This window comes from Polyergus mexicanus, unplaced genomic scaffold, assembly GCF_030449975.1.
Source record: "Polyergus mexicanus isolate NDT 795.1 unplaced genomic scaffold, iyPolMexi1.0 SCAF_2, whole genome shotgun sequence".
Taxonomy (NCBI): Eukaryota; Metazoa; Arthropoda; class Insecta; order Hymenoptera; family Formicidae; genus Polyergus; species Polyergus mexicanus.
Genome location: NW_027223322.1, coordinates 13371576 through 13397553, shown reverse-complemented (window position 1 = coordinate 13397553; position 25978 = coordinate 13371576). Strand labels below are relative to the sequence as shown.

General features: G+C 37.0%; 1 protein-coding gene across 2 annotated transcripts in view; it reads right to left on the bottom strand.

Moving 5' to 3' along the window:
- Positions 1 to 8: 8 nt before the first annotated feature.
- Positions 9 to 25978, bottom strand: part of Cycd (cyclin D) — a 35952-nt gene continuing 9982 nt past the window's right edge. The window contains exons 3-6 of one of the 2 annotated variants that reach the window (XR_011448065.1): positions 8640 to 8802; positions 4538 to 4683; positions 3202 to 3733; positions 9 to 2532 (exon numbers count right to left, since the gene is read on the bottom strand). Coding sequence is in view for 1 of the 2 variants with exons in the window: in XM_070310042.1 (XP_070166143.1) it covers positions 3509 to 3733; positions 4538 to 4683; positions 8640 to 8802 (534 nt within the window). In the remaining variant the exon portion in view is untranslated. Of the gene's footprint in view, positions 3734 to 4537; positions 4684 to 8639; positions 8803 to 25978 lie in introns of both variants that reach the window. The other variant, XM_070310042.1, reaches the window with a different exon arrangement.

The window sequence follows — 25978 nt, the reverse complement described above, 5'->3', positions numbered from 1 at the left end:
GGAAAAAAAAGACATATTGAATTATCCTTTCTCAATTCAAAGGTTTCGCGAGGCGGATCTCTTCTTGTCTCGAATCGATTAATCGTACTCGTCAACGACGATATTAACGTCAAAATGCAAAGTACGACGAAGATATGTATCAACGATTTTCGACGATATGTATATGACGACGATTACAAAGAAGAAAAACGGGCAAAGAAAAGAAAATGAAAGAGAGATCAGTCGCGCAGATCTCTCTTCCGCGTAATATCTTTGTATTACTCGACTCCGATTACATTGTACTAAGATTTGGTTAATTGACATTTTTTTTAACGTACTAACTAGTTTCCATTTCGTGGCACATTTGGGATTTTGTCAAATCCCCCAGTCCTGACACGACATTCGCGCATAAACTCGAGTGATTCGCGTAATGATTTATTAGTCTTTGTGCTTTCTCTGCTCAAACGGACTCACGCGCTTGGATAATTCGGATCGATTCGCGAATCTTGCAGAAATGATCAAAGTCGCATAACGTGAACCTGTCGTTCACATGTTTCTCCGTACGATCGATTCGACCAGCTCGGTCAATCAGGTCAACACGACGAATCGCACAAGTATAAGAATACTTGTGCGATTGATATACGAAATATTCGTTCTTCCGGTATATATATATATATATATATATACACATGTATACGCCCTCACTTCTTGCGTCTCTATTCGAATCGACTCGCGATGCGAGAATTCTCGGAGCTACCGGGACGTCGATTTTAATTTGACGTCTGATTCTGTCCACGCGAATTTGGGCAATTTTGAAAGTCGAACAACGTCTTCTGCGAAACTCACGCGCTCGCAAGTATGTCGTTAGAATTTTCGGAGTCATGAGACGACGAAGTTCCCCGTTTGAGACCGTTTCTTTGAGTGCTACTCTCATTAAGTACTAGCAATTCCATATTATTATTATTATAATTTTTTTTTTTTTTTTTTGGATATCAGTTCCATCCGACGATCACGCGTATGACGATCGTTGGCTTCGCCACGTCACCACGTCACATACTATCTAGAATGAAAATATTGATATGATCAGAACCATCTATCATATAACAATAATCCCGCATAAGACACGCTCGAAAGTTAAACATTAATTCACCTGAGGGAGATTATCTTTTTACAACAGCACTTGAAAGATGTGAAAATACTCTTCTAGACAATATGTATTTGACGTAGCGAAGGAACTATCGATCAGATTTCGATTTTCTTTTATTGTCATTTTGTACGAAATTCTTCTGAAACACGATCATCATCAAATCGTGTTCTCTCGTTTCTTGATATATCGTTCAATATTTTCTACTCGTTGTATTTTCACTTCGCTTTTTTCCCTTAAATTTACTATGCGTTATCTTATTTAATCGTACCGTCTAACTATCTACCTACACATATATACAGTCATCTATGTGAACGTCCTGGAGATATTGTATATAATATAATATCTCGCGGATTATATTATATATCGACGACATTCGAAAGGAGGGGGAAAGTCAATTTTTCTTTTCTTTTTTTTTTTGGTTTTTCGTTCGATTCTTCTCCCAACGCTTTCTTTCTCTTTTGTATATCTTCACTCTTATCTCTTTCACATGCACACATGGACTATAATAAACTGTACACTTCGCGAGAATCATTCTTTTCATGCTTGCATTACATTACGCGTACGCGGGAGGGGGAGGGGTGGAAGGGATTGGCACAACCCTTCTTAGGAACCGAGCGGGATAAGCGAACGGTCGCGCCATAATCTTTCGAATATATAAAGACTCGCATCGCTCATCATTTGGATAAACCTTAGTCGTAATGTGAAACTTTACAAAATTAAAAACAACTGGATCATATCGCGCGATAAAAAACTGCGAGAGACAACATTCCGTGTCGTATTGTAGATCACAGATACGGTTCGGTTTATTAGTATCTTTACGAAGAAACGAATATCTTTGCGTCTTAAAAATATCTGCATGTATTCATTCTTGAAATATTCGAACGTATTATTCTATATGTGTATTTAGTCATTTTTCGAATGATAAATCTCATAGAAGTAGTAGAAATTAAAAGAAATAAAGCGATCTTAGGCGATTTGGACTGCCAAGCAATTTCTACATTTCTCTTAAGTAAATCACACATTTTTTTAAACTCTTAGATATTATTTCATTGTGTGTATTAAACATTTGATTTAATATCGTAAGCAACATGGTCTTATATCTTTTTTTCTACTGATTGTTATCTCTCACTTTTCCTTTTTATCGCGCATTCATTTTGTACGACCCTTGATACCGCATCCTTTTTATCTCTCTCTTTCATCAGTTTATATATCTATATATAGATATTTTTTCGATATAATATATATATTTATTCGTACGCATACTATATATGTACAAAAACGTTAAATGACTCTGGATATGACTAACTGAAATTTTTTTTCTTTTTAATGCTCACGCAGAGGATAAGTTCCCTCCTATTTACGTTGTCGTATTTTTCGTGTTTCTCGGTAATTTCTTATCTCGTCACCTAAAAGTTAAGTTATATATGTATATATATAACTTAGTTAAGAATATATATACATTCCTATTACAAAATTACAAATGCGTAAAGCGTATTGCATTGCCTTCCCCCAAACAGCACGCCTTTCTGATTTCTATATTCTTTTCTTTCATGTTTTACGAGCGACACACGTTGGAATAGTTCAAATTCAGACACAAATGGATCGCCCGGTGGTCGTCAAATATTTTTCGCATCATCTCGAGCATATATATCTTTAATCATTCGTCTCTTTGTTTATTTTCGTTTGTCTTCCGCAATTTCACGGGTTTTTTAAAATCAATAAACCAACCATGTTCTTTGTCACAGTTCGTGAATCATGAAGCAATTTCGAAAAATAAAGCATTATTAAAATTTGACATCAACGATGATGAACGCATATGTCAAATAATTGTATCATAATTGATATATTCGTTGAAGTGAATTACTGCAGTCTATTTGAATCATTATGAGAAAATAAAAATTTTTCTTTAATCCATCTAGGACATATTGTACGCACACATCTACATCTCGCAAAATACACGTAAATCCAGGAAACATAAAAATTCTCTCTTACATAAGTACGTCCCGTCAATCACATATCGAAATAAACTTCATATTAATTCAAAATGCATCCTACATGCTTCAAACGCGTCCTACCTGTTTTTGGTTTGTAATAATAATAATTCATGGCCCAGTTTTCAATCAAACGCGTGATTAGCGATCGATCAGGTGCATCAATCTCGAGATTCTTCGGGAGGAGTTTTTCGCTTCGAAGGACAATCAGCTACTTCCGCATCACGTTTCTCTTCCGGCGTGTCCTGTTGCTCTTCCAGAATCATTTTCCGTTTCTTTGCCGATTGTCCATCATCGTCGTCGTCCTCCTCGCTGGAGGGCAATTTCTCCTCCTCGGCTGTGAGACTCACCGGTGTGTCAGCCCCTACAGAGTGTCCCCCTACTGCGGTTTTCAAAAATGTACGTCCCTGACGTCGGTCGGCGTGCCCGCTTTCTCGTGCTCCAGTATTTTCTCCTGACTCGTATTGTTTTGGTCCCCCAGCGGCCTCTGCGGCGCGCTCGTGACACTGGTACTCATTGTCTGATGTCCGCTTCCGCTACCGGGGCTATCGGTGCTCACGTGGGCGGCCTGCGAGATCATCTCCTCTATCTGCTCCAAGCAGCCTTGCAGATAATCCTGCAGGAAATAATTTTGTTATATCGAAGTTATTTTTGTACTTATGTATTAAAAAATAATTTTTATTATTTATTAAAAAAAAGAATATTTTCTCTAGCTTCCGTATATATTTATGGGTGAATCAAGATCAAGGGTTACCTAAAACTGTCAAACTTAAAGTTCTAAGACTGATATGTCTCGCGGGCTACAGCTGTGACCCGAGGTCATGAATGAAAGTCCAGGGAGACCGGATGCCGTCTCGAGGACGATATCTTCCTACTCTTTGGGCCCAAACACACAGACGAAAGAGCGGACCGCTTAAAAATATTGCACTTTACGGGTCACGGACCCCATGCCGCGCCATTCATTCGCGCTTCGTTTTATTTATACTAGGCGATAGATGGAGAAAGAAAGGAGGAGAAAGCGAGAGACCGCGAAAGATGAGAAGACGAAACGGCGACCCCGCTCGTCTCGTCGTCATCGTTCGACGCGCATACGGGGCCCGCAGCAGCGGACCCCGACTCCTTTTTTTTTTCTCTTCCACTCCGGCGCGCGCGCGCGCGCGCTCGCGAACATGTGCCCGGCACCTGCTCCACTGTCTCCTTCCCGTGCACTTCCCGTCGCCCTTTTTGCGAGTCCCGCGAGTCTGTCTTTCCATGGTCGGGCTTACGCGAAGGGCAAGTTCTATCGTTTCTTGCCGATTTCGTGTCTCGGCACCAGAACATTGACGGCGTTCGTTTATGTCAAATCTTCGAGGTAATATAGATGGGAGAATTTCTTTGTTTTTTACACATACGTGATATTTTTGATACGCACGCTACTAACCTGTTCGATAGCCGTGATGCGAGTGAGCTCGTCCAGAAGACCGGCTAGCCCGTAGCCGCTTTTCCCGGTCCAGTCCAGTCCGTGTAACGCCGCCGCGACGCTCGCCGCCGCTATCATGCTCGGCGTGTACATAGAGAACTTGTATTCTAAACATAAGATAACGGTACACATTAAAGACGTATAATATATTTTATATACTGCAAATTTATTATATAAATTTTATTACTCTAAGTACGTTCAATAATCGCGTATTTAAATACGGGATAAAATTATCAAAAATATGAAATCAAATTGCGAAAAAAATGTTAGAAACGCATTGTTATTAATTTATATGCGCAATGTTGAAAGTCCTTTAAATTAATATTTAAACAAGTCATATTAGACGAAGCGATATTACGTATTCCCTGTCAATTATTTATCGATTTACGATTCACGCTAAATTTTCCTTAAGGACGACCTCTCTTCACGCGCGTTTATTTCACTTTAAACACATTCTTTGTCATTTAGCGCGCCACATGCTGCGAGAGTTAGTAAACAATGTTCCGCCAAAGGAGAGAACATTTTCTAGACATTTCCGGATAAAAGTCGAAATTGCGATAGATTTATGGCAAACTGGTACGGGCGGAAACCGAGCACGTGGTGATCCTTTGTCCCACTTCCGCCGAAAAAAAAAAAAAAAAAAAACCACCTAATGTTGCAACGTAAACCAGAACAATACAGTTCTCGAAAGATCCAGGATGCCGAGTGTCGTTAAATCTGTTCGTTCGAATCGCGATGCATCTCGGCCATTGTTTTAACGATATTATGATTTTCATCTTGGTGTATGTGTATAAAATCATTGCCTATTTTTTCTAATATTCGTGAAGTCAAAGCTGCAAAACGAGAATTATACCGTCAGTGTTTCTCAGACTCGAAATACCCAAAATCTACCGGAGGTAGATTGGAAAAGATTGAAGGGAAAAGGAGGCGCGCAAAATTTGTCAATGATTAATTAGCAATACTTTATCTTGTCATTGTTTCAAAAGTAGCTAACGAATTTAACGTTATCCCAAATATGAATTTGATTTCTACCGAGTCGACTAAAGAATAGCTGTACCAAAGATCAAGAGAGAAATTTGTCGGGACGTTGTTGAAAGCGTACATACGAAGAAAGAAGTTCAATCACACTCGATATGTAAGGTTGAAAAAAAATTTTATATACCGAACACGTACGATGATCTACGCATTGGATAAAACTTTTTCTTAAAATTAAAAAAAAAAAACGTTAATAAAACACTCCAATAAAAACGCGAACAGTGCATTCGTATTCGTGTTACGCTCTGAAGCCGAACGGCGGTTAAATCGCTCGAAGAGAAAGACAGAGGGAGAGAGAGAGAGAGCGTCGGTTATTAACCGGCGAAATTAAGAGCGTGTGTGCACAGCGTGTAGATATATCGTGATATAAAACCAGTTTAAGGGAGAATACAGACAACGAGAATACGGGAGGTCGGCCGAGTAGATATGGGTGGAATGTGAACATCAGACGAAATTATCGCGCATGTGCACCAGGAGTACTTTTGCGCGCACCGAAATTTAATCCCGTCTGAGAATTTTTTTAGCTTGCATAATCAAAGCTCGCGTCGCGCGTCACTTCCCGTCTGCTCAGACAAAAAAAAAAAAAAAAAAAAAACTCTCCCGTCTCCACGCGTAAACAATAATAATTCGCGTTTATATCGCTTATATGTATAAAGCAGCGATTCCTACGAAAACGACAGCAATCTCTGTACAAATTTTGAAAATAATTGCTTCGTAAACTGATTCATTTAACCCGAAATCTACATCGCGCAACATTTAAGATGGATCGTGTATAGAAATATAAAAGTATAATCTATAGTTTATAGAGTGAGTCAACGGAAATAGAATGCTTAAATATCTCTGTCCTGAATTTGAAGATACAGAGAGACTCTCGATTTACGCTTTATAAATTCCACTTCGCGCATGGCTTAATTCTGATTGATATTGATATGTAATCTATCGTCTTTCGGATACATTTCTTCGACAATTTACTTTGCCGATTTGGCGGAAAACTCGCTACTTTTGTGCTGACTCCGAAAAAACACGAGGCGCCGTTCAAGAGTGCGACACAACCTAGGTTGGTCCGTGAGAAACGATCCGTGTCTTCGTCCTGCTCTCCTTTCTCTCTCTCTCTCTCTCTTTCTTTCTTTCTTTCTTTCTGTCGGGACCGTCGAGACCGGTCCAACACAAGTACTAGAACTAATGACGAAGGACGAGGGTCCTTTCCGTTCTTTTTGCCATCGCGATTGTAATAACAACCGACCGACCGACCGATGCGGACTTCGGGACGAAAAATCGACGAGAGGAAGGAGAGAGGACAGAATGGAGAAGAGTAATCGCATTGTAGGAGGAAAAGGAAGGAAAGACACGCAAGTTATGCCAACGTGCCTGTGACCGCGAAGACATATCTAGGCATTTAAATGCAACTCGTTCTCGCGATCCTTTTTAGCCTCACGCTATCTTAGTCTGCCTATCTTGTCGCGTACTTGCCCAACTTATTTTCTCTCTGTTTTCATGATACGTGTGTATGAGGGATCTACTTACGATAATTCTTGAAAAATAAATCTCTTTTTACATAAAAAGATATGATGAGATTATTATTACATTATCTTAGATCAGTGATTATTTAATTTTTTACACTTTGAAAATTAATTTTGAAAGTTTTATATTTAAAAAATATTAATTCAGCATTTAATCTCATTTTTATTCGTGAGAAATTGTTAAATTGTTTAAAGTTGTATTAGATAGATTGCAAATTGTAGAGTTGTGTTGACTCTTTACTTGCGCATGGAGAAGACGCTGTTGAAAACGAGGCGAAATTCCACGACGGATTCCAAAGAAACCGAAGTCGTCCATACCTAACGTGACCGGGCATTTAAACGGACATTTAAAGTCTTCTTAAGCAGGATATCGAGTTTAAAAAATCGAGATACAAAATATTTTCAACGTTTGTCGTGATTAGATTAGTGGTAGTTTTGGAATTTTTCGAAAAATTTTATAATGAGAGAGAGAGAGAGAGAGAGAGAGAGAGAGAGATGAAGAATGGACATATATCTTTGTGCGTAATAATTACAATAATATTTATCTGTGACATTTTAAGTGAATATTGAGAAATCAGATCCTATAGTAACATAACAGAGACGATAATAATTATCGCCTATTATATTATTTATTATTAAAAATAATAAAAATGAGTAGTACATTTTTTATACACACGATGACATATATTATTTATTTTTTCTAATAATATTTTTAATATTATTTATTATTTTTAATAACAGAGACGATAATAATTATCGCCTATTATATTATTTATTATTAAAAATAATAAATAATATATGTCATCGTGTGTATAAAAAATGTACTACTCATTTTTTATACGCTTCATACAGGCATTTCCTCATCTCTTTCGAACTGTACTAATGAACGCGAATGTGATTGTGATAATGCGTGGAAAATGTGTAGTACTAGTACATAATGAACGGATTATTCCTTCTAAAAGCGCATTTCGTGCCGCGCATGTTACTGGTACGGTCTCGTTTATATGTATATGCATGACCTATTTAACAAAAAAAAAAGAGAGAGAGGAAAAGCAAAGAAAAGAGGCGTTCGTGCGACTGACAGTTACGTGACGGTTTCCGCTGTCGGCGTACGTTCCACGATGCACCGTGGCGGTATATTCATTAATGCTTACGTTAACGATGTACGGCTTAGGTTGTTTCCTGCACATACGTATATGTTCGTGACACGATTACGTCACATATAACGTGTAAAAAAGGTACATTTCAAGAGGCGCTTGTCTACCCGCTTAGAAATATTTATGCGCCTCTATATTCAGAAAATCAAAGGTTATTCGGGATTACCCGAATATTTTCTTTTGTCAATAATATTTGTTAACAATAATAATGACGAGTAGGTAATAAAAAAAGGCAAACGAGCCTATCGATCTTTAGTTATCAATTCCTTGATCGCGATAGTACGTCTACGAATATTAATTTTATTAATTCCTCGATTTTTCTCGAGTTCTTATTAATTAACTAATTCTTACCTCGAGCGCTGAGAGCAATGAAGGTCTGCGCGTGCCTCCGAACCATCACGGTGTCCCAAGTGCGCGGCATTGGCAATCTATTGAGGATGTGCATCAAAAAATCGCCGGGTGTTACCGCGGACAGTTCCCATTTTAGCTTAGAGACAACCAGCTGCTCCCACCTCTGCAACAAATTGGGGATAGACACTCGATTAATTTCGCGATAGACTCCTTTTATTCTGGCTCTATGCAAGAGCTATAGAAAGGAAAAGAGATGAACATTCACTAGTTACATTAGTAACAATTTAATAGATTCTGGTTAGCATAATTTTCCTCTCGTCATCGAAAAAAAAAGAGGCGCAGTAAAATGCATCGTTATTTTGAAGTACAATTTTTTTTCATATAAATTATTGATGTATTTCAATTTATTTTCTTACATTAAAAATAAAAAATTAATCTTAAATCTGCACATATTACACATATCGGTGTAATAAAGATGTTTATAGACGAATAAGTGTTTATAAATATAATAGCTGCATAGTTATTATATATATATATATATATATAATTTTTATTTTTTAGTATTGTATTTTGATAATGACACGCGTGCCATTAAGAACCATTAGATCTTTTATTTCTACTGAAAAAAAAAGAAAGAGAATAATTTCCCTTTCATCGTAGATTAATGGAAAATGCGATCCGAGATCTTCCCTTTAAAAACGCGGAAATACGCATTTTTAATTACGCAGGTGCGACAACAAATCACGCGCGGCGGCAACGTCATCAAAAATCGCGCAGCCTTGATTTCTCTTTGTTCCAAGTGTTGAACACGAGAGAGAGAGAGAGAGAGACCTAGAAGAAACGAGAGTAAAAGGTAGAAAGACATAGAGAGGTTTGCCCTTTCTCCGGCGAGGTTACTACGTCCGTTCTCTAGAGTACGTACTCTGCTAGAGTACCCCCGTTCTCTTTCGACCGTGAAATTACACGGCGGGAGTTACGCGCGACGAGTACTACGTGTCCTTCGTCTTGATTAAAAGTCCATTGAATTCGGCGAGGCCTCCCATCGCTCAGCTGTGACGAAACCGGGCAACGTGGTTCCGTTTCAAGTGTGAAAGCATGTTCCACAGAATCTTGGATGATTAATACACACGCGCGCGCGCATACATACACATTATATGTTTCTATTATATATATATATTAATATACATATATTATTTTAATAATACAATAATATTTTAATACAATAATAAATTATTTTAATACAATAATATATTAATATACATATATTATAGAGAATAATTTTATAAATGTCTAGAGATGTGTAGATATACATATATGTACATCACGTCACATGATCATTAATTTTATGTATTTTTATGCAATTATGTGAAAACGTTTATCTTTATTTTGCATTATTTATTTTTGATATATTGGCTCTCCGACATCGTACATTTACTTATAAATTTTGTTTTATTCTTTTTTTTTATATATCACCCGTTTGTTATACAGGATTAGTCGTTACTAGTTTTATGATATAAAACAATTAAACTTTTACTGCAAACGGAACTTATATATCCAAGGTACGATTTTAAAAAGTATCCGTGTTAATAATATTAGTCATGGTACGCAGCATTCGAAATCGTACAATGAATATTTCATGTAGTTTTCATTTAAAAGCCCATTTTGAACTATATTTACGACCTAACTCACAGGCAGAATTCTAAATATTAATATTTGATATGTAGCGTGTTTTTCTGATATATCTATATATTTTGATATGTATCTTGTATATACGTGTGTAATTCTCCAAATTTTTCCGTATCTTGTAAACAAAATTATAAATAGAATATTGTGTTACAAATTATACATCATCTTAAAATAAGTTTTAAAGTAATAATTATTAAAATAATCATAAAGTGACTAATCTCTCTCTTCTTCTCTCGCTTCTTCGTAACAAATTGTAATTAAAATATAATTCCCGAATAAAATTTAAAAAAATTATAATCACATGGATTATATAATAATGTACAAAAATTTAATAAAATACAAAATATTCGTATTAAAAGTATATCTGCGAACACGAGTCCCGAGAGGAAAAGAAAGAAAGCAACTTGTTTGTCGTCGTAGTCATCGCGTACGAGCCAAATTAAAGTTCTCGCAAAATGAAAGAGGATGTGCGCTCGAGGGAAGATAAACCGAGGGAATCGTCCCTCTTCTCCTCCGGCTTATTCTCATCCTTGAAGGGGTTCCGCGCTCGAGTGCGTGCGTGCGTGCGTGCGTGCGTACGTACGTACGTACGTACGTACGTACGTACGTACGTACGCTCGCCATTCCCTCGCCAAGTCCCTCTCGTCTCTCTCGTCTCTACACATCTCTTGTATGTCGGACGTCGAGAAACCGGTGGTGAATGAAACAAAGGCTCGTACACACCGAGAGTAGGAGAGCGACAATGTCTAATGACAGCGCGATGATGTGTAAAACACTATATTCTACTAGGCAGAACGGGGATCATCATAAAACGTGTCCTACTTTCATTTACCGTTGTAATTTTTCCCTTTTTGATGAAACAACTTGATTAATTTCAACTACTCTGCTATTGTCTATTATGTAGGTAAATTTATTTAGTACCGTTATTTTCTTATATCATTATCTCGATTAAACTTTTTTTTTTTTTATTATATTGTTCTTTTGGTTTGAGAGCTATAATATATGTGTATATATAAGTATTTATCTATTTCGTATCGATATTAATTATATTATTTATCTAACTACAAAAAATTACGATTATTATACGATAAATCATAAAATTTGAAAAAAAAAGCTGTATACTCATAAAATCAATAATTCATGAGACATGAATTTATGTAAATATTTCTGATACGAGATGTTGTGTTTTATTGCTGCGTTTGATCTGCCCGGCAGGTATATATGTGAAATGTTCGGCGCGACGATGCGCGTTCTGTCATCGCTCGTCAGAATGCGGAGTCTACGATGCACTCACGGCGCGTGTACGCACGCTACGATACGCGCGTACGTAACGTAATGACACGTAATGATTCACGAGGGGGACAACGATCTGCTTCAGGGATAGTTGTTGAATCGACGATCGGGACGACGATAAGCGTGCCTCGCATCGCGTCGCTTTAATGATAAAGAGTACGTTCACCGTCGTGTTCACCCTCTATGATACATCACCCATTTAATTTCTACATTACATTATATTACGTTACATTACACTCATTACATTATGCATATTAAGTGTCACGGATAATATGATATATTTTTACAACAATATATCTAATCTATTAATTATTAAAAATTACAAAACATAGTTCTCTCTCTCTCTCTCTCTTTCCTTATTTGTTTAAAGTTTATGGATAACAAAATTAATATTTGTATTTTAAAAACCCCCCAAAAATTTAGAATCTTGTATAATGAAATTGATCATCTATACGTGTAATAATCGATGATAATTCGCGTTCAAGTAAGTAATCTGAGAGAAAATTTCCACTCTATTGAGCCAATATCAGTATGCATCGATGTTCGATTATTACGGGATCAAAAAGGATGTAGAAGTAAAAGGAATAGGGGGCGAAAAGATATTGAAGCATGCTGTGAGACATAGAAAAGCAGGTTGCAGCTAGCTATGACGCTTTCACTTTCCTTATGCAACACCTTTCGATGCACTTTGGGAATCTAAAGTCACATTTTGCGATTAATGTGCGCGTATTCAATCTATTGCATCTCCCGTTACGTCAACTTTCACACACTGTATAAAGGACGTAAATAATATCTTGTATATTTGAAGTATATTTTATCGAGCTTCACTTGAAAATAAAAAATAAACATATTGTAAAGTAGAGCTGTAACCGTAAGAAACAGAATGTAACACATACGATTTAATTAATTTATCATCACATCTCTATTCTGTGCGTTCATTTCTATTTCTTAATATATAACATTTTTATTTAAAAATGATTACCTAGATTACTTTCATTCATGTATCATTCATTATTTGTCTAGTACATTACATGTTGCTTTCAAATAAATTGAAGACTGAATAATGCATCGGAAGATTAACTTTATTAAAGTGCGTGTACATGCTTGGAAATACGGAGTGCGGGGGTAAGATTCACGCGAAGCACGCAAGCATGCGTGCGTAGCGCAACACGCGCGATTTAATCGCGTGTAGTACGCGATAAAGGTCGATTCATACAATATTATATGACGGCAACGACGGGGCAGAATATTACGCAGCGAGGAATGATGAAGCAGCGGGCCATTTATAACGCGTTCGAGATACAGCGACAATCGGAATAAAACAAAGCTAATGAGGCCAGAAACCTCGCAGCGGATAATGCTCGAAGGATTGCAAATCGAGAACAATAAATTCATTAGTATCTAGTTCAAATCTATAAATATTCAACTCTCTGTTTTATTCATCGTACGTCCTGGTTAATAGAAAATATATTTTCAATATTAATTTCCTATTTTGAATATTATTTCAGCTACTCATTTACACACATGCAAAAATATTTAATACATAATTTCAGCTAAAGCCAATTTTTAAAGTAAATTATGTTGTCTTTTAAAATTATAAATATCTCTTTTAATATAAATTAGATTTTTTTTTTTTTATATATATAATATATATAATAATAGTAAATGCGGTTTGTTTAATTATGTCCAATCAAAATTTTCTGGCGCTTTAATAATTTATAATTTTTTATATATAATAATCCTGGATGTTATATAAAAAAATTAATATATATTATGCAATATTCCATATACGTGTTGCGATAATACTTTAGAGCTTATATTATAGCGGAAGCATAAAGGTATGAAAAATTTCTACGGTACTTATATTTGCATTTCCGGTCTACAATTTATAGTCGCTCTCGATTCCCGCCGCAACTAGTATCGGCGGCTAGGTCAATAACTATCGAACGATCGATAAGGGGAGAGAGCGCGGTGCATTTATGCGTTTCATTCATGCGCGCGCGAGCGATCGTGTTCGCACGGTTTGAATTGCGCACCTTGGGGTTCCCCTCCCGCCCTCCCCACCGTTTTCCTGAGCGTGAGAAAGATAATCCCGATGAACACATGTGACTCTTTTTTTTTTTTTTTTTTTTTTTGTTAGAATGTTAGATACGCCGAATATTGTGACACGGAGAAAAGAGATAGTATGTCGTGATAATGGCTAGCGCGAACGAAAACGCGTAATTATGATCATTAATCGTAATTACCGCGTGTACACGTGAGTTTCGCCACGTCGATGATTTATCCTCTTTTTTTGTGTGTGTGTGTGTGTTTTTTTTTTTTTTTTTTTTTTTTTTTTTTTTTTTTTTTTTTTTTTTTCATTTAGTTAGAACGCCCAGATGTCGGTTTTGGCCGGTGGGTGGTGAAATCGCCGCGACAGGTGGTCGGCGCATATATCGAGGAGAAAGACGAGGGATGAGTGGAGAAATGGGGGACGCGGAAAAATCGTCTTGCGATCCCCCAAGTCAAGAGAATGACGCTTTCTTTAACCCTTTTAATTTACTTAAACATAATTTAATCAAAAAGCTAATATTATTTAATCGAAAGTATGACTGAAGTGTACGCTAGGCAAACGGCGACATGAGAACAATAGATCAAACGGGAGTAGGAAAAGATCCGGGAGTTAAGGTCCCCCCGTTGTGCGTTGGCGCCGCGCTACCTGGTCGATTCCGAGAAGTCGAGGCCTTCGATTTATCTGATTCGCAATAAGGGATCGATACGAAGCGAAGCGCACTTCTGGCCGCAAAGGGTCATAATTATGTATTATATTTCAACATGTGAGTCAAAGAATTATATAATCAATATTTTAACATCGAAATTGTAATTAAGTAACTATTGTCATTTTTCTTGTTGCGTATTAATTTAATAGAGTGAAATTATGGATTTACTGCATTCTGAATTCTTTAAATGATATTACGATCTCTAAATGTCACTTTACGATTTTATGTAATAAATAAATAAATTAATTAATTAATGCTTCGATACAACTTGTCGTTTTTGAGATACTTGAATATTCTAAATGTATTTTTAAAAAAATTAAAGAGATCACCGATATGAGAGAGAGAGAGAGAGAGAGAGAGAGAGAGAGAGAGAGAGAGAGAGAGAGAGAGAGAGAGAGAGAGAGAGAGAGAGAGAGAGAGAGAGAGAGAGAGAGAGAGAGAGAGAGAGAGAGAGAGAGAGAGAGAGAGAGAGAGAGAGAGAGAGAGAGAGAGAGAGAGAGAGAGAGAGAGAGAGAGAGAGAGAGAGAGAGAGAGAGAGATAAATGACATACATCGCGCTTGAAGTAGTTTCTTGGCAAAAAATGCGAGTATGCGATTCCAAAATCTATTACATCTTCGAGAAATTCTATTAGCGCGAAATCCCACAGGTGGTTACATCGAAGGAGAAACAAGGCAAAAGAGAAATCGAAAGGAAAGAAGAAGACGGCAGGACGGTGCAAGGATCGAAGGGCGGCGCCTGTGAGCAAGGTGTTTACCATTCTGGCCAAAAATAAAGTACAAAGGCCAGGCTCTCCCTCTTGGCTCGGCATAACTGGCAACAAAAACCAGAATCACCGTCCATGCATTCCTCGTCCGCCATTGGCGTGACTCGGCTTAGACTTGTTGCGATTAGGCAAAAGGTAAATGATATATTTCTATCTGCGACTTTACTATGAGTGAAAAAAAAAAATAATAGATAAATAGATAAGATAGACTTTTTTCTGTTGGTAGAAATAATCAATCGAACAATATATCCGTTAACAAGCCGAACGTAAGGAAGATTAGAAGATTATATATTTTGACGTACGTATAGAAAAGTTTAAATACAATATGTGAGAGAGATCACTTAATGTCAGAAAGAAAGAATCAATTATATCTTTTACATTTATAGCAAATTTCAAACGTTTTATATATAATTTAACCCATTACATAGGATATAATTTGAATGCCAGCTTTGTTTAAGTAACCTTTAATCTAATCATGCGTCTCGCTGTTAATCGCAAATCAGTGGTTGCCGCCGAGGCAACAAAGCTAATTATGGAGGACGCCGATAGTCGAAATTTCAACGTTTGTTTCCGTCACGAGAGAGAAAGAAGCGGGATCCTTTACGGACCCCCTTCTGGGGAGATTCGATTTAACTGACATCGGCTACGCCAATGAAGCCGCCTCTTCTCGAAGTTACTTCTAGGAACGCCGCCTTTTGCGGGACACATCTGCTCCGATTACCGGAGCATATCCCGGGTCCTTTTTCGCACATAAGAAACCTCTTCTTCCTTTCCTCGCTTCGACCGGGACCGGAACACTACTCCATGGCCGAGTTTCATCTTCTTTTATTTCTCCTGCGACCGGCAGGATTTTAATTTTCACACAAGTTATAAGCCGACGATTTAATAAATTCGCGATTAATCCAAGAACCGAATGCTAAACCGTGCGAAGCGATCAAAAAAATTATGCGCGAATCAGGTATGTCGACAAAACCTGTAGATAGCTCGATCCGGATTTTTGGGACTTGGCATGGTTTAGATTTCAGGTTCTGAATTATAACTGCTGTATTATGACCGTATAAATATTTTTCTCTCTGTTATCAATCTATTTGACTTTTATTCATTTTTTAATTTTTCACAGAAACATAAATCCGCCGACATATTAGATTAATACACATCTGCGTAGTAAAATAGCGAGCGTCAAGTTTTATTTCCTGTTATTAATAATTGTAAATTTTTACCAAAAAAAAAAAAAAAAAAAATCTACTTTTTTTCATTCAAAAAGATGAATAAACATTATAAAACCAAAAAAATTTTTGCTTGATAAGAAAACAAATAAGCAATTAAAATTAGTCTTGTACCGGTGATAAGCCGCCACTTTTGAAAGGCACGGCACCGGCTCGATTTGCCTTCAGCGCGTCTGACGTAGCGCCGGATGTAACTACTGATTCTCCATTCAGAGCGGGGACTACGCGTAAGTTCTTAGAATACGGTAGATATCTTCGATAGATATCTTCTATTTTCGTATTCATTTATATAGAAATATTCTTATTATGGGAATATTATAAAAGAGAGAAAGAGAGAGGAAAGTGTGTAGTATTATATAAAATAATTATATAAGATTTTTAAAAATACATATCGTTATTTTTTTACAAGAATAAGGCACGCTGTATTATAATAAAGAAATAAATCAAATAAATAAATTAAATTAATAAATTACCGGAAGGAACATAGATTCGTTTTTGATGAACGATGACATACTGGCCGCGTTGGTTGACGTCAAATATGATTTACGATGTCATCACAAATCTCCATTTACAACGTGACAGTCGCTTAATAATATGACTCACAAACAAGGCTTAATTAAAGTCCGCCAGGAGCTTTCCGGGAAAATATCGATACGTATATATGTACCTGGAGTACGGGTACCCGCATAGCGGATCAGAGAGCCACAAAAAATTTGTCTCATCGCAACGAAATTAAAAACGATCCAAACGTGCTTGCTTCACGATGAAATACGACGAAATGCCGTTATAACTTATAACAAATATAACAGTCGAGCGAGAATATCGTTATAAGAAAAAATAAAAATCTTTAAGCCACTCATTTAAAGAATCTAAACGATTATATTTCATGCGTAATCTTCTTTGAAGAGAAAAATTAAGTAATTTTTTTTTGTTCCAAGAGATTTTAATTAGCATATCGTTATATGTATATATTGATATCTTGTAAAATCTTTTTTTTTTTAGCCTAAAAACTTTCTAACACACACATAAAGAAACATCCTCTTTATTATAAAACCACGTCTCCGTATATTTAATTTCATTTTTTTTTTTAAGTGACATATAATGTCGAAAGTTGGATGTTACTGAAAGAATCAAGTCGGTAAAATTCCAGGACAATCGCGAGCTTGTCGAACATTCATTCTGACTTTTTCGTATCGCACACATGGTGGGATTTGGTTATGCTACCGATACGTCACATCCGCATTCGAGGCCAGCGCGACGCGACGCGACAACGAAAGAATCGACCGCCTGTTGGTTTAGAAGTTAGAAAGGCGACTCGTGACATATCGCGTGGCCTCGACTCGGCCAATATTTACGTAGATTCAGCGAGAGGAAACGAATATTTCGATGTAACTTTATTCATGGGGTCCACGTGTATTCTCTCTTATTATATAATAACTATTATTATTATTCTTATATATATATATCATTCTACATCATTTTACCGTTACGTTAGTTGCTTATAGCGAAAATATTAGCTATAAGCGCATGCGATCGGTTGGCGTTATCGTGAATTAGAAATTAATATTAGAAATTAGAAGAAAAGATATTGTCTAATACATCGCGATATTCGTATTGCATCCGTATTTAAAAATAATGAGAGAACGAAACGAACTATTATTAGCTAGCAAAGTTAGAAAGTCAGTTCGCAGCGAGTTGCTCGTCCTCGAACGTCTGCAAATCGACCAACATTCCATAGCCGTGCGTTTATTCTTTGAATTAGAAGGTATCGAAATAAAAGCACACTGTAGTAATTACATCTTTTATCCCATCTCCGCACATCGGGGCATAATACATCAATAAAATTTTGTGCAATGAGAGGTATAAAAAAACATTCAACGACAAGAAATATTCAAGTTCTTATTCGTAAATCTGCCGCTATAATCTAAGATGATGGTAAACGTCCCTAATGGAGCATGCCTTAATCGAGGGCTTACTATAAGTTGATTTTCTATCATTTCTTATATATATATATGTATATATATATATTATTTCTGAGATATTCTGATATATATTATTTTTTCCGTAGAATTGAACACATGCGTATTCTCTTCTCAAATTTGACACACTCACTCGATCTATTGTGTCGCATCGTCATGACGGATACTCGGTCCGCGTGCGGGCATTAGACATACATATTTTCTCCGTGAGGGCATCATAGGTGGGGGCGGTGACCGGCTCGAGGCCGTTTTAACCATCGCTTCTCACAAGGCCAGCACTCTAGTCTAGCTAGAAATCATCGGTATTACCGTGCAAAAATTTGGCAAAGTTTTCTCTCGACGTTTGTTGGAAAACTTTCCGTGTACGATTAATCCCTAAGCCCTCTTTTTCTCGCCTCTTTCCTCACCCCCTCTCCACTTAATTGAGAATAAAATAATAAATATCTCCCGTTATCGACTATATCGCGGTCAATACTTCAAAGTTCAGTATGCCGGTATAAAATAATCCATGTCGACTATATCAAGATTTATCTTCTACTCGATCAAGGGACGAGCTCGAGCATTACTTCACCGCGCCATTTCACCGAAGGGTCTCATGTGCGCGACTCCTGTGTTGTCTGGCATTGGCGTTTCACACTACTTTGCATAACCGCCTGCGGAACGTTCTCACGACATCGCAACTACGTCGTTAAGATATAATTCGCTGTGTATTTGGTATGTCAGCACTATCGCGATTCCTTTAGCCATTGATGAAAGTTTAAAGCCAATTTTTATTCGATGTAAATATTTAGCAAAAAAATTATGATATTAGGAACGCAACATTTTTTTTTTTTTTTTTTTTAAATATAAACAAGATCTGATAAAAATGATAATCGACACATATCAACTTAATACATGAAACTCAATTATATAATTTTGTAATATTTAATCAATATATTGTTATATATTATTTTATATATTATAAAAAAATTATTATATATATTTATTATAATATATAGATTTCAAAGAAACTCTCCAAGAGCGTTTCTTACTTCTCTTTTCTCCGTGCATATGAAACATTGTAAGATGCGAGAATATCGATAGTAAATTGTTGAAATAAGAAACGTGCCTTCGAAGTATTAACTAAATGTCGTACTCGACTCATGAAAAGTAGTCGAGGTCAAATCGTCAATTTACGGGAACAAAAGACCGCGTTTCCTTCGCGTCGCGGAAAAGAAAGAATCTTCCCCCTCTCAGCAAAAAAAAAAAGAAGAAAAAAAAAGAAAAAAAAAAAGAGAGCTGTTCGCTGCCCGGAAAGATGAGTCTTTTTTGTCCACGAGTTCCGTCAGAAAAAAAATTCAGAAACGACATAGAACGTGCGCGATGCACCTGTCGCTCAGCAATGAACTAAAAATGGTGCCATCGATCGGGGATCTTGCAAGTATGTTTTGTAAACATACATATAAAAATAGCGTGATAAAGGTAGATGCTTAATTAAACTTCTCTTAAGGACAGTTATATGCTCCCGTTGAGTGAACTTGTCGCATGATTTGCGTATTGTTGTCACGTGTTCCGCTGTTTACTGATCCACGGTTAGTCGTCTAATGCATCTGCAACATCGATGGTATCATCTCTCTTTCACCAGATAATAGGATATGATAAACTAAGAAGTAATTTCATTCTAGAGACGTCAAATGAAATTTTTTCTTCTTCTATAATATTGGAAATTTTATATTCTATCAGAATTAAAGATTCATTGTAATAAATTAAAAATAATATCCTTTTTGAGTGAATTTGTTAACTAGATATTACCTCTTTACATATTTCTCTCGTAAAAATTTGAGTAGTGAATAATAATTCACGATATACGCGAAATATTCATTACCGTTTGTCCTAATTTCGTCCAAAACGGAAGTATAATTTTGCGGAAAAAGCGGCACACCTGTCGTCCGTCCATCTTAAGGTACAACATGTCGAGAAAGGGTTATTTGATGGATTAAGGGCCGCAAGGTGCACACATTACGAACGCAACAGGTAACATGTGGCCACAACATTTTAAGACGATATATTCTCATGGTAAAAATTTTGGAATTTAATATATTTTTCTGAACATATGTACCATATAATTTATATTGGATAAATAATATTTTCTTTATCAATAAATTTTAAACTATTCTATAATTTTTTAAGTATAAATTTTTAATAATATCCATGATATTGTAGCGTTTCTTAGCATAGGCTGAATAACCGCGGCGCGGCGCGTGCGCTTAAGTCGCGTGCTCGCTTAATTATGGGGCTTAAATAGGGGCAGGTGGGCAGCTGTACAATCCGATGCAGCTATCCTGGGACCCCTGAGTTTTCGTTCTAGCGAAATGTTGCGTGAAAAACAAGACGTCGCGCTGCGCTGGTTTCCGACATTCTGCTTGGGCAAGACAAAGCGGAACATCGGAACAAATAAATTCGTCGATCGTCTGTTGCGTCTAATCGTTGCGGCAGGTGCACACGCGTAATTCTTTTTCTTTTTTTTTCGCTTCGTGCAAGATCGAAACGGAGATCGGTAAACGGTGGCCCACGTTTATTTGTTCGTCTTCTTATCGCAAGTACGATAAGATCGTTTTCGATAATGATGGCATGTGCAGATGCAGATAAAGGCAGAAATTAATCCCCCCGTGCAATTATTAGCTCATCTATGTAACATAAATGTCACAGAAATTTTATTACGTTACAAATGTTACTCAATAAATTTTGATAAAATAAAAAATTGAAATTTCGAAATATATGTTACACATATATGTAAAGTTTAGAAATTTTCAAAATTAAAATAGAATTGGGATATTAAAATGAAAGTAAAATGTTTCACTGTTTACTTCAAATCGTTTAGAGATATATTCTTTAGTTAAAATATAATAATAAGTTTCGAAGATTATAATCCACAAAATCTAATACAAAGAACTTAATAAATTTCGTAATTGTAAAAAGATGAACCTAAATCTTTTTATATTTATTCAACAACACGAACAATGACATATTATTGTTACACCTTTGCTTTCTACTACTTTTTATTTAAAAAAAAAAAATCAATATTTCGCAATATCAGATAATAATAAAAAAATAATCTGTCAATAATTCAAGGGTCAAGAGTTAATATAATTAAAATTGCGTCATATAGGAGCATACTAAGAACATATACAGAAATTATCATTGAGATATTATCAACGCCTTTGTTGGAAAATTTGGAGCACTGATATACCGTCTTCTTTCTATCTAATTGCAAGTTAAAGCATTAATTTCAGAAGGAATTCCAGAAAGTGTTGAAATCTAAGAATTTAGCAGGTGACATTCGAGAATCTCGATATCGCCAAGAATACCATAAGCATTTCCTCGACGAAACGTGCGTTTCTTAGAGGCTCGCGTGACACGAAAGGAGCGAGTGAGGTAGGGGAGGGGGGGGGGGAGGGGGATTATACCTCTCTCAACAAAAGTTCGGAAAGAGGAAGGGGTCAAAGGCACCAGCTGCACCAAGGTGTCCTCCCTCCCTCTCTCCCTCCTCGCCCCCTCGGCCGTACGCGTGCACTTCCGAACGGCGCGCGATGCGCGCATACGAATTCGCACGTGTTGCGCGCCCGTTATAAGTGGCGGAGACGGTCTCGAAACGGGAGAAACGGGCCCCGTCACTTCTTCCACGGGGTTTCCTGACTTCGCGGGGAGGGAGGAAAGGAGGGAGAGAGGGAGGGAGGGAGGGAGGGAGGGAGGGGGAGAAAGAGAGGAAAGCAGAAAAGGTCTCGTTGCTCGGGCAAGGGGTGCATATTCACCGGTTCGCACGGCACAGATGCAGCTGCTGCGGGGCGTCGCGTCGGGCACGGGTCCGGTGCACCCCTCGTGAAAGAAACTAGAACTCCGCGGCACGCACCTGGCCCTCACCTGCTCCCTCCCTCCCTCCCTCCCCCCTCCCCACCGCCTCTCTTTTCGATACCCGCGGCAAACACACATCGTCATCCACCCGGCCTCGGAATACGAGTCCTCGTACGCGATATGTGTACATATATGTGTGCCACATACATGTATAGCGCTAGATCTCTAATATCGCATTGTACGCGATACGTTGGTATGTGATTTCGACGTCCAGCTGACTTTCCGCTCCTCGCACAATCGAGAATGAGAGGCTTGCTTCCGTATCACAGAAGTATTTTTTTTCTCAATCTTTAATATTAAATAGTTATGTCTTTTGACATACATTGATATTATTGATATGACAATATAAGTTCAAAAAATATTTAATGTTAGTCCTACAAATTTTCAAAGATACCTCTAAACAAACTAGGAAAGAACTGCTAGAGGATAATCCCATTGCATTAATTCGGTATCGCGTCTAATATTTATTCTATTTTCCCCCTTTCTTTTTTTCCACGTAACAAAATCTCTAATTTCTCGTAAATTCTCTTATTATTGCCATTGACTTCATATTGATTATACATAATACAATTTTTAACTATTATCTGAGATAAATACAATGAATACGATAAATTTACGCGTTGCGAATTTGATGAACGGATAAAATAATAATCGAAGATTATTGATTATATAGAAATTACTACCCTTTTAATCGTACGGAGTCGTATTGAAAATTCTCAATCGCGACAGAATGGACAAGCGGTGTGTTTTCGAATTCCCTATACCTGTGGATTCGATGGAAATTTATTCATTCCGACAGAGTGTTTTGACCGCATGTGCACAGTACCGTGATGCAGGTGCGTCACACCCTTACCTAGCACCTTCCTGTTTATTTATCGATGATTAGTCACTTTTTTCACATGTTGCACGATTCGGAAAGTATTAAGCGTGAAACGTCAGCAGTATTTCCGCGAGGTTTACGGCTCCGCTAAATTGCCCTACAAAAAAAAAAAAAAAAAAAAAAAAAAAAAAAAAAAAAAAAACCACTTCCCTCAACTGTTCCCCTCTTACTCCTATTCGCAGCTGCTTTCTATATTCGAGAAACATCGTCCCATTCCCTTTAACATCTTGTTAACAATTCAATCGCAATCGTACGCGACAAACAAATATATTTTTATAAATCACACGATTGGTATTATTCTTCTTCCAATTTCGGATTTTTATTCCTTATGTTTAATTTAACAAGTTTCATTATATCACTTCTTACAAATAAAAAGAAAATTGCGATCTACGAGATTGAATTCTTTTAGGTTTTTTTTTCTTCTTCTTTTTTGTATATCTTTATGTGTTAAAAAAACATATTTTATTATGATTAATAAAATATTAGAAATTTGTAATATAGACGACTAATTAAAGTACTATTCGTTTTATAATCACAAGCATAAGTATTTTCATTTTTTTTTAAATAAAATAAATATTTGAAAAAAAAGTATAGAAGCATTCTTGTTGAAATTGTATACTCTTACAATTTCGTGTAACCTTGAGAGATCGAGTGTTCGCGTATACGAATAACGACAAGCTGTACGGCCGAAATGAGAGAGAGAGAGAGAGAGAGAGAGAGAGAGAAAGTCACTGAAAATTAAATAACCGTTTCTCGTATCAGCTGTTATCTATTTAGGCTTGCTCAGGCTATCGCATGTTTGTCCGGGAGCACAGAGAGTCGTTGCGCTCCCTCTCCTAAGTGCTTCTCAAGAGACGAAATTCGTCGCCGTGCATACACACACACACACACACACACAAATGCGGATATACACAGACTATCATAATGTATTGGTCGAATGACGAGCATTTAAATTCACGAAGCTATTCTCTTCACGTGGACAACAGCCGTGTCGGTCGATCCGGTCTTGTTTGTACAACTTGCAGGAACTATCTAATTTACGGAGAAAACGGCCGTCGGCGTTGCAAACGAGACATGTATCGGTCTTTCCGACAAGGGCGCGAACGAGTGAATGGAATTTTTTCGAGCAGCAAGCGAGAGAAAATTCATTGTTTCCCTATGACGTCCCAGCAACTTACGTACAGAATGACTCAGAAGTGTCGCCGCATGTCTTCCATTCAAGGATTCTTTCAGGAAAATGGGAGGTTCCAGGTACGATGGTGACTTAGAAGCCACTTCTTCAAGAATTTGAGACATGAATCTTAAATTTGAGAGAAAAGAAGAGACAATTAAATTTTTATCAAACGAATTAAATGTAATTTCATTGAGGCGATATGCGATCGTAGAATGACGTTTGCACGACGACGGCTAGATTCTGCGTAGTTTGATATCCGATACTCGCCATGATAATCATCTTGAGTTTCACGTCACGCACGGTAATCCGCAAAAGCCGCGGTATATTATAATTTCTGCAAAAAGATCGGTTTATCGCGGATAGAATGCAACGAGACAAATTGCGATACACCGATACGGAGCGAAAACGTAATTGAGATTATTCCTTGCTGAATTAACATTATTCCTAAAAATCGCGAAAATTTTCTAATTAAAAGATTAGTAATTTTTACACGCCCATTTATAATTAAAAAAAAAAAAAATTCTAGGAATATAAAAAAAATTTGTATTCCGATATTATATTTAAAACTGTCAATCTCTCTCAGCGAAAACATGAGCAACATCTTGTTGCTTTCATTATAGTGAAGAATTTTTTGTCTCTTCTCTTAGAGATATACGTGTATAATATTGTGTGTTACAAGGTCAATAATACAACAATATTTCTTCTCTCAAGGAATCTTCAGAAGTAAAATATTACGCGATACGCCAATATCGCGCACAATTTTTTGCGACTAGAACGACGATGGTTAACAAAAATGACGTTGACGTTTCATAGAAATAATGATCGGATCGGAATCGTGTCGATATAGATACGCTACTGATGCCAGTACGATGACGAGTTATCTGGCATCCGACCAATAGGAGCGCTTAAACAAGATATCCTTGTACTCTCGTAAAACGAAGAAGCAAACGCTGATGTAACTCTCGTGTTTCATCGGGAAGTGCTCGATCGGAGTAAATCCATGGAACGTACGTATTAGGATAATCTCGTGTTGTGTGATAATAATAATTAAGTCATTCGGAAAAACTTTTCTCGAATGAACACACGTATTTATTATTGCTTTATTTATCGTATTTATCGCTACTTTATTTATCGTTTCAACTTTTTGCGTAATACATTCTGTGCATATTTTTAAAACTTGGCCTTTTTTTCATTCTGATCTCAACGGATAAAATTCATTTTAAATTCAGAAATCCACTCACACAACTCTCAGAGAGCAAAACACTTTTTTTTTTTTTAAACCATTTTTTGAGATTACATCGGCGCATAAAAATGTCGCGAGCGGTTTTGTCATTATCAATACAATTAACAATTGTCAAGAAAAACGCAGTTTGTATTTAAACAGTTATTTCAATGAAAGAGTATCAATGCACGATTAATTGCTCCGTCTGTCTGGCGGATGGCAATGATGATTCGACGGCAGTGCCCGATCACGCGCGAATATCTTCGCGAAAATGTACGAGACGGACGCACGGAAGGTATTTAACTTTCGAGGCTGTAAAAAAGCCGCGCGACGTCAGAGAACGGACGAAAGAGAAAAAAAAAGTGAGAGAGAGAGAGAGAGAGAGAAGGGAGATGATCGCTATCCCATTATAGCCGAAGACCGCCTGGCATGGCCCAAAATAGTCCACATGAAGCCACGTCACCG